The sequence below is a fragment of the Danio aesculapii genome, chromosome 24, assembly GCF_903798145.1.
Source record: "Danio aesculapii chromosome 24, fDanAes4.1, whole genome shotgun sequence".
Lineage (NCBI taxonomy): Eukaryota > Metazoa > Chordata > Actinopteri > Cypriniformes > Danionidae > Danio > Danio aesculapii.
This window is the reverse complement of record NC_079458.1, coordinates 11912912-11922518: the sequence shown is the minus strand read 5'-3', so window position 1 is coordinate 11922518 and position 9607 is coordinate 11912912. Positions and strand designations below refer to the sequence as shown.

Sequence of the window (9607 nt, the reverse complement as noted above, 5' to 3'; positions counted from 1 at the left end):
TTAAGTATCATCAGTAACCATTAAGTTTGTGATTGTTCACTTAAAAAATAAAACTGGGTTTATTTGGTTCAAAAAATCACACCTCAATCCACCCTTCTGATGGGATCAGGATAATACTGTTAATTTTATATATATATATAGATATATATATATAGTTTTATCAAATAGATCCCAATCTGAGTTCAAAGTTTTGAATAACCCAAAGGCCAGGTTTGATCCAAATCAAATGTAAGATTGGATAACATGGTCTGATCTTAATTTAGAATCCCTTTGTTACTTTTGAAAAACCCATTTCCAAGATTTGATCCAATCCGTGATCCAAAATCCCACTGGATTACTTTTGAAAACTGGGACCTGGATAAATAAAAAATGTATGTGCTCAACATAAATGAGTTCACCCAATTTTTTATATTTTTACCCATTTCTCAGTAAATATAGGTTATAAATTTTGGTTCATTTAAAGAAAACACATTTATAAAATTTATTTATGCATTAAAATAATATTTTAGTAACAGAGCATCTTGAGAAATATAAAGATAATACAAATTCATGCAAAATATTGGGGAAAGAATACTTTTAACAAACTTTTATAAATCATTTTTTTATTTAGTTTCTCTTGAATTTTCATTTTGAATTTTGTTTCATTTAATATTTTTACCTATGGGTGTACTAATTTTGGACCGTTCTACAAGCTCCAGATTTGGCAAAGTGTATATGCACAAATATAATATTGTAAAGTTCCCGATAGAAAATATATTCCATCCTTCGTTGAATGGCCCAGCCAGAGCCCTGATATAAACCCAATTGAGCATTTTTTTAGACCTAAAAATGCCTATCCACCAATTTTTACCATCCAACCTGACAGAACTGGAGAGGATCTGCAAAGAGGAATAGCAGAGGGTCCCCAAAAAGACTCATGGCTGTATTAGACGAAAAAGGTGCTTCTACTAAATAATAAGCAGAGGGTCTGAATATTTAGGACCATGTGATATTTCAGTTTTTCTTTATGTGAAAACAATTTTTCTCTCAATATGCAGTGCTTTATATATATATACAGTATATATATATATATATATATGGGCAACGCGATGGTGCAGTAGGTAGTGCTGTCGCCTCACAGCAAGAAGGTTGCTGGTTCGAGCCTCGGCTGAGCCAGTTGGCGTTTCTGTGTGGAGTTTGCGTGTTCTCCCTGCATTCGCGTGGGTTTCCTCCGGGTGCTCCGGTTTCCCCCACAGTCCAAAGACATGTGGTACAGGTGAATTGGGTAGGCTAAATTGTCCGTCGTGAAAGAGTGTGTATTGATGTTTCACATAGGTAGGCGGTTCACTGATAGGTTGGCGGTTCATTCCGCTGTGGCGACCCCGGATTAATAAAGGGACTAAGCCGAAAAGAACATGAATGAATGAATGAATGTGTGTGTGTGTGTGTGTGTGTGTGTGTGTGTGTGTGTGTGTGTGTGTGTGTGTATTGAAAGATCTTTTTTCTCCTGTGATGTTCTTTTAGTTTAAAGATAATGTGGTTGTGCGTCAACATAGTCAGCCGTTTGAGTGTAAACAAACAATTAGCCTTTAATTGACATTTATTTCTGAATTCGCATTTTTAACACATAATTATTCAAATGGTATGCAAAGCAGGTATTTTCTTGAGACTGACATGGATTCAAAAGCAAGCAATACTGTTTTTGACATAAATATGCACATTTTCTGTGGACAACAAAGCAACGAGTCAGTTTTATACTGATTAATAGAATTACTAGTTTTTTTTTCATACTGAAGTATTAAAAATGTTATCTTGATGCAAAACCTTCAAAAACGTCCTATATGCAATCAATTTCTGATTAATTCTCTAGAAAAGGAAACAATCTTGAAGTCCCTTTGATTAAAAGATACCAAATTGGTTTGTTTTTCTGAGCTATCAGGCAAAATACATTCATTTTGTATACATTTGGAATTGATCCGAAAACCCTGCAGTATCGTGTACTTTCATATAATTTAGGGATATACAAACAAACATTGCCTTAAAAGAAAATACAGTATGAATATACAGTACATATTCTCCTCATCTTTATAGACAAAACACTAAAAATATGGTTTATAAGTCTCTCTGGAAACCTTATCCTCAAGAGGAATCACAAATATGCATGAAACAGTACATTCAAATAACATTTAGGCATCTTGGCTTATGCAGATTTTTTTTTTCTGGATCAATAGCAAAGTCACACAAGCAGCGGTAGCAAGTGTAATACGCTGTCACAATAAACAAACAAGTTTGAGCGTTGAAAATTTTTGTTACGTAAAACAGCTGCAAATTGACGATTATTAGTGTCCATCTTGTGTTTTTACTCATTGTTCGCGAACTCCCCTGCCTCCCAGCGCAGAGCCATGGCACTTTTACGGCGGGCTCTAGTATAGGGTTCAGGAAACTAGGAAGAGGACAGAAAAAAATTATAATAATTTTGAATATTACAGTTAATTTATAGTAAAGTTAATATAAATAATATAAAGATAATAGACTTTATGGAGAATTTAACTATATTCAAGTTGTATTGTCAAACTCAATGTATATTTACTTACTCGATGATCGCAAGACAACGCCGAACGATCCATTCTGCATGTTTTCATTGGAGACGAAGGGGATGACTTGCATTTAATTGGCACATCATCTGAAATGAAATAATATCCAAGAATGAACAGATTTTTTCTCACTTTTCATCATATAGATGTGATTATGATCATTATTTAATATTTATGAAATTCCAAAACTATGTCACTTTTTTTGTTGTTGTTGTTCCCATAAAGTACCTGTAAACAATGAGCTGTCCAAACGGTTTGGAGACATCAGGAAGTGCTCCTTTGTGTAAAGGCCGGCCCTTTGACGCTTCAGTTCCTCTTCTCTCTGCTTCACCTGCTTAATCTCCTCATCAACAAGAGATATTGTACTCCTGGACCGCAGCTTAAAAAATGGGTTGTTGAGGAACATTTTTTCCTGGGTTTCCTCCGAGACAGAATTCAAGTTGAAATCTGACGCACTTCGAATAATGAGGTTGGATGTCTCCAGAATGATGACATTAGGAGTGTCTTCAGGTCTCCAGTCAGCAGATTTGGAGGACACCATCTTTCCATGCCGTGGACTTGGAGCTTCCGGCTCAAGGATGATAACGCTGTTGGTGGCCAAGTCTTGTTTCTGTGAGCCTTTGGTTGGCGAAGAGGTAATGATGAAAGATGGAGTCGTGTTGTTGAGCAATTTGGATTTAATTCCCTCGTCATCATTCTCATCAACTTCTTGGCATAATGTTCCGGGGTTCAAGCTGGCAGATCTTGCTCTCAGCTGTACACAGTCACTGGAGTATGATTTAGACATCACTCTCTCACGCCTTAAGTTTTCATCACGCTCCATGGTTAGGCGAATCTCTTTCTCAATTGGGGTTTCTGGGTCATCGAATGGTGATTTGTAGCTAGAGTCATCTAGACCTGAATCTTCAGAGCAAGGGCTGAACTGGGTGTGCGCATAGTCCTCTACAAGGGTCAAGCTCTCAAGATCCCTCTTCGACCTGTCAATGTTGCGGACAGGCGTATACATGAAATTGTGACTACCTTGGCAGGTGCCAGATCGAGCTGTTGGTGTGCTTGGATGGTGACTCAAGTTTTTAGTTTGCTCTTCAATCTCTAGCCACTGTTGACGAGCAACTTTAAAGTCCACATGTTCAGTGCTAACATTCTCGCTTTTCATTTCCTGAATCACACAATAATCTTTCGGCACCTTTTTGCTGGAATCAGATTTGACTGAATCAAAGGAATTGCTCTTGTGGGTTGCTGAGACTCGTCCAAGTTCTTCATCATCTTCAGAAATCTTGGACAAGCCATGGTATAGTGTGGACGGATTGTAAGAAATCTCTTGTGGTTGCTGATCTGGCTCGTTTTCTGGTTGCTCCAGCACTTCTCCTTCAACCGGAACCTCTGGCTCTTCAATTTCCTTTGATTCTTCCTCATTATCTTGAACTTCAGATTTCTGAATAAAGAGTTCTTGTGCGCTGAGCTTCAGACTGTCAATGTAGGAATCATCATCCTCCCTATTTATGGAGGAAGAGAAGATGCACCTCCATTTATCATCTGTTTCACTGTCTGATGAGGCTGCAGCTATTTCAACCCGAAGACACTCATCCAGTTCGTCCGGGTCATGACAGGACTCTGTGGAAGCGTTTGACAGAACTTCCTCTCGGATGTAGTGCTCGAGGATAGTTTCTTCAGGATCTTCACATCCAAAAGTTTCTAAGATGGCTTCCTGGGAGTCTATACCCAATGGGTCTGAGATATCTCCATTACCAACAGCATCATCGGGTTGGGGTGCAATGTCCTCCAATGGTTCTTGTCTTGGTGAATTTTGCCTCTCATGCCTGACATCATTCTCACACACACTCTCAGCACTTGAGGGAGTGTCAGATATCGAAGACGTAATCGACTCATTTCGATTAAGTTCTTCTTGAGTGTCCTCCAAGACAAGTGCCTCTTTCGGATCACAAAGGTCTTCAGGATCCTCAGCCTTAGTCTCCGCAGGAGGTAAGCCTGCTAAAATGTCTGCCACAACTTTTGTGCTAATGGACTCCAAAACCTCAGCGTCATAACAGACTTGTTCATCGTTGTTGTTTGCTGTGTCCTTGCTCTCAGGTAACTCAGTCTCCAGGACTTCCATTTCACAGTCAATTATGTTTGCTGTGCCGGAGTTTTCACTTGTCTCCATGGTTACAGGCTCAGACAGGGACTTCAGCTCTGTATGCTCTGGATTCTCTGGATGAGAACAACCTGCAATCTCTTCCAGTCTCTCCACCTCTTCAAGCTCAATAGTAGCTCCCTGCAAGAGAGAAATACAGCAAAGAAATTCAAAAGCAGCAAGAGAAATCTCATTTCCCTAATCACCAAAACATTCAAAGCATATCAAAGTTAATTTGCTCCCACTCATGTCTAGTATAAGCTTATGTAATACTACATTTCCGAAAAAGTTTTCTTCAGTGCCCACCTGAGCTTGGGCTGATGTGGCTTATTGTAATATTGCTTGCAACTGATTGCAAGCTTGAATCGTGCTTGACTCACAATTATTACAAATAAATGAAAGCATCTACTAAGCTAAAACAAGTCTACTTTAATCAAGTTATGTAATGAACCCATAGGGGTCCGAAAATAAGTTTTGGGTTAATCAGTAAGTTTTTCATCTTTCATCTTGTGGCTTACTGTATTTTTACGTAAAAATAAACTCTTATTAGTAGGACTGCACTAGGGTATATACAGAGAGAGTGTTTCTTCCCATACTGATATACTTCCTGTGAACGATCAGTGTGACTAAAATTTATACGGTTCCTTTTACAACGTCGACGTTGTAATGTAATTAAAATATAGTCAGTTAAATAGACTTCAGCATTCATTTAGTTGTTGAATTTATTCGCACGAGCTTGTCAGGATTAGTTGGCTAGCACAAAAATGCCATTGAAAATACTAGAGTAAAATAAATTTAAATACTTTACAGACATGGCATGGAAAAAATTTAATTTAATGCAGTGCTTCTTGTACATTCTAAGACCCACTTTATAGCGTATCATTGAGGTCAGTGAAGATCATTGATTTTTAAAGAAATTAGACCTTAAACGCGCCGATTTTGTAACAGCATACAGTTCACCGGAAGCATTTGACCCAGGTTACTGACAAATTAAAAGTCCTTCTGCAAGCTTCTGCATATACCCTATATTATCACAATAACAATACTAATATAAGTAGTTATTGCTGTTATTGATATTGTAACAAGTAGTATTAAATCTGCTGATAAAATCTGTTGACACATGAAGTCTATAAGGCAAGTTAAACATCATTTTAACTTTTTGTTTGTGTGTTTGTGATGAGAGAGTTAGAAAGCAGTCAACAATAATAAAAAACTATTTTCCAAAATAAGTAAATAACATTTCCCTTTAGTTGAGGGTATTTTTTAACCATAGAGCCATATGCCCATAATGAATTTGAGAGGAATGTTTGCTAATTTTTTGTGACATTGCTAAATTAGAATGCCATCAAGACTTTAATAAACATTTTCCACAAATTCAAAATAAATGGGCAAAATTCACTTTTTAATTAAGTCAGACATGGTGAATTAATTTATGGTTCAGAAATTTAGTGAGATTAAACTTGTACAAGACTTGTACAGTATCTCAAAGAATACCAACAATTTGCTGATATCTTCTTGATCTAAATCAACGACTATTAAAAATAATGTTGCCTAAATTCTTCTGTTTGTTTTGATTCACTCAAAAGAATCGGTTCATTAGAATAATAAACTCATGAATCAGACTTCACGTGTCGAGTGCTGGTGCTATGTGATTCACTAACGTCAAAAGAGTCGTTCGCATCGGCGGAAGTATTCACAAGCAACCTTTAACAGAAAATTATTCGGTACCAGTATAGAAATCTGTTGAATGAAAACACAAACTGATGCTTAATAAAGCGCGATAGCCAATTTAATGCAATGAACGTCAGCTAAACAGCCTGTGAAGAAATCTCAGGTGGCTTATTGCCGCCAATTTTAGATTGATGGGGACTGGATGAAAGAAAGTGACTGAAGCATATTGTTAGACACGTCTATGTTGTGATTGCACAGCACTTCAAGAAAACAGGTTAGTTTTAAATGAATGTTAGTTTCATTCTGCTCAAAATTCTTACCTTTTAACTGACTTCAATATAACACATTCACTGTACATCTTCTTAACACTAATGTGAAGTGTGAATCAGGTTTTCATTTTGTAAAACAACATTTAACCTCTGCCCTCATGATAAACAATTATGTTTTTTAATACTTAATGTTTATTTTTTTAATATAACCACTGTTTTGCTAAAAATTTCACTCTGACAATAACTGCGGTTAATCTATGATGGTAATTTATTCATTTAATTTGCAATAAAAATGGTAATTTTGGTAATGGTAAATATGGGACAAAAACCGGTTTTAAACTATACCACGGTTTTGAAAAGTCAAGATTTTAAAATCGTTAAAATTTTCTGTTATACCATTCCTAAGGTATTTGTAAGTTATATTATGGCTATTTTGATTATTTTTAGGACAACAATAGAAAAGGACTTTTCATATCACAAGTTACTGGACAGTCCATGATTTAAGAAACATCTGACTCGTATAAACCAACGTCCAGCATGCTGTAGAGCTGAATAGTGCAGAGGATTGCTTTATATCCAAAGAAAAGAAAGATATCTAAAGATGCCTTTTTAAGTTGAAAAGAAATCTGTGTTCTTGAAACTAATTAAAACAGCCGAAGTCAATGACTTATTTTAATTATTTAGCCTGACATTTATTTTTTTCAAATATTTTAAATGTTAAACATATAAATACTATGTTCAATGGGGAGAAAAGTTGTTGTTTTTTAGCCAGACATTTAAAGAGGACATATTTATAGAGCAGTAATTAAAAAACTGTTATATCGTGGAACCGTGATATTTTTACCCAAGGTTATCATAACTGCCAGAATCTTATACTGACCCATGCCTATATGAGACTACAAATTGAACGCAATTGTTTACAATCGCAGTGCATTATTTCAGTTAAAGTAATGAGAAATAGAAATGCGTAGATTCATTCCATTATATAACACTGCAGAGCTGACTTTTTTTTCTCTCATGCATGACAAACTTCTGTCCCGCAGTTAATAGGCTCTGGATGAGACCATGCAGGAGCAGGAGAGACAGGAGAAAATTCCTCCAGGGCAAAACCTACTGACAGACATAACATCCTCATCGACAGCCACTGACTGCAGGTTTTTATATACAGTATTTCTGCGTAGAGACCTTATTATGCAAAACTCAACAATCAGCCACACATTGCATGTCTTTTTTCTCTTGTCTTGTTGATGCGCCACTGCAGAGCGTTTAATCACGCCAGCGCAGTTTGTTTACATGGATTTTTATGATCTCATTTGTACCAACTGCCAAGTGCCAAAGTGATGTGTGATCTAACGCTTCAACTGTTTCTGACAGACAAAATCAGCTGCCATGGGGATTAGAAAGGGCTTCTTTTATTTTATTTCTGCTCAAAACATCCCGACCATAATCAAGCACTTTCAAAATATCATATCAGTACAATGTGGGGATCAAAATGCACAAATTTACTGCATCATTTATAGGCTAACACAAGTTGTTTACGTCCTTTTGGCTTGAAATTTTCTTGCACTCTCTTTGATATAATTATACCATTGTTGCGTGAAAGTCTCCACAATCATTCAGAACTCAAGCGGCATGCTAATACGGCCACTAAAAACATTCAAAATTATGTGAAATTACCATCCACTTGAGCGCCTGCCCATTTCACCCCAATCAAGCAAGCAACACAAAAGGCACCAGGCTTCATGAAAATGACAAGCGTTAAAGTGTTGACTACCATGGCAACACCCCCCTACCCGACTCCTCCTCTAGCAGCTCGGCTTGAGAAAACTTCAACACGCTCGCACCCTCTCCGTCTCAGCATTTGTGCCATGACAATCTGTATGCCATAAATTATTCAGCGGCAATAACATTTGCATCCAAGGCAGACGGAGGTACCAGCGTGTCCCAGTACCTACCGTGAGCTTTAGAAACAGGAGCCAGGAGATCATCTCCACTTTGCCAAGAAAATCGTCCCATGTGCACTTTGAAATAGAGTAAATATGGAGTTTTGGTGGGGGGTCCTAAGTGAAAAAAGGCTGACTGAAACACGTCTAGTAAGGCGAGATTAGAGTAATAGGCAAGTTGTTGTATAACCATGGTTGTTCTTTAGACTATCGAAAAAAATAGCTTAAAGGGGCTAATAATTTTGATCTTAAAATGGTTTTTAAAAAATAAAACTGCTTTTATTCTAGCCAAAATAAAATATATAAGACTTTCTGCAGAAGAAAAAATATTATCAGACATACTGTGAATATTTCCTCGCTCTGTTAAACAAACATCATTATTTATAAAGATATACAGGCCTACAGAATTATTTTTAGAGTGTATGAACATGAATGGCAGCTGTTGTTTTTGATCAGCCTTAAAACTACATGCTGAATGCTGTGAGTTTGCGTCAGGATGATGATATATGGGGGGGAAACCGGATGGTTACCTACCTAGTGAAAATAAAACATATAGTAGTAATCAGTGGTGTAGTACTAAAAAAAAAAGGTGGTGTACTATTACCCACCCAACCCGCCCATGCTGTATTATAATTTTACCTGAACGTTTCAGCGAGATATCATTCAGTTGACTTCGAAAAACAAATTAAGAGTTAAAAAAACATTTGGTATACAGGTAAAGGGGATGCGAATACATGTAAATTAGGGAAGTCTAATCAGCAAAACAAGTGAGTATACCGAGGGTATACGCAATTATTGATCCTCAGAAGTCGTAATACCCAGACAGCTAGTGGAAAAAAGTAGGCATACTGAGTATACGTGCGTATAGCCCCGACTACACCACAGATAGTAATTGATACTTTTTACTTAAGTACATTTTTGAGGCCGTGCTTCTTTACTTTTACTCGAGTACAAAAGTGTAGTCAGTTCTTCAACTTTTACCAGAGTCATTTTAAACATGAGTATCTGTAATTCTAC

The 9607-nt window shown here is 36.9% G+C and overlaps 1 protein-coding gene across 2 annotated transcripts in view; it reads right to left on the bottom strand.

Annotated features, from left to right (window-relative positions):
- Positions 1 to 1561: 1561 nt before the first annotated feature.
- Positions 1562 to 9607, bottom strand: part of palmdb (palmdelphin b) — a 54189-nt gene continuing 46143 nt past the window's right edge. For both annotated transcript variants that reach the window (XM_056450206.1, XM_056450207.1), the window contains 3 exons: positions 2802 to 4848; positions 2574 to 2662; positions 1562 to 2422 (listed from right to left, as the gene is read on the bottom strand). In XM_056450206.1, the coding sequence (XP_056306181.1) occupies positions 2339 to 2422; positions 2574 to 2662; positions 2802 to 4848 (2220 nt within the window). In that variant the 3' untranslated portion in view covers positions 1562 to 2338. The remainder of the gene's footprint in view (positions 2423 to 2573; positions 2663 to 2801; positions 4849 to 9607) is intronic.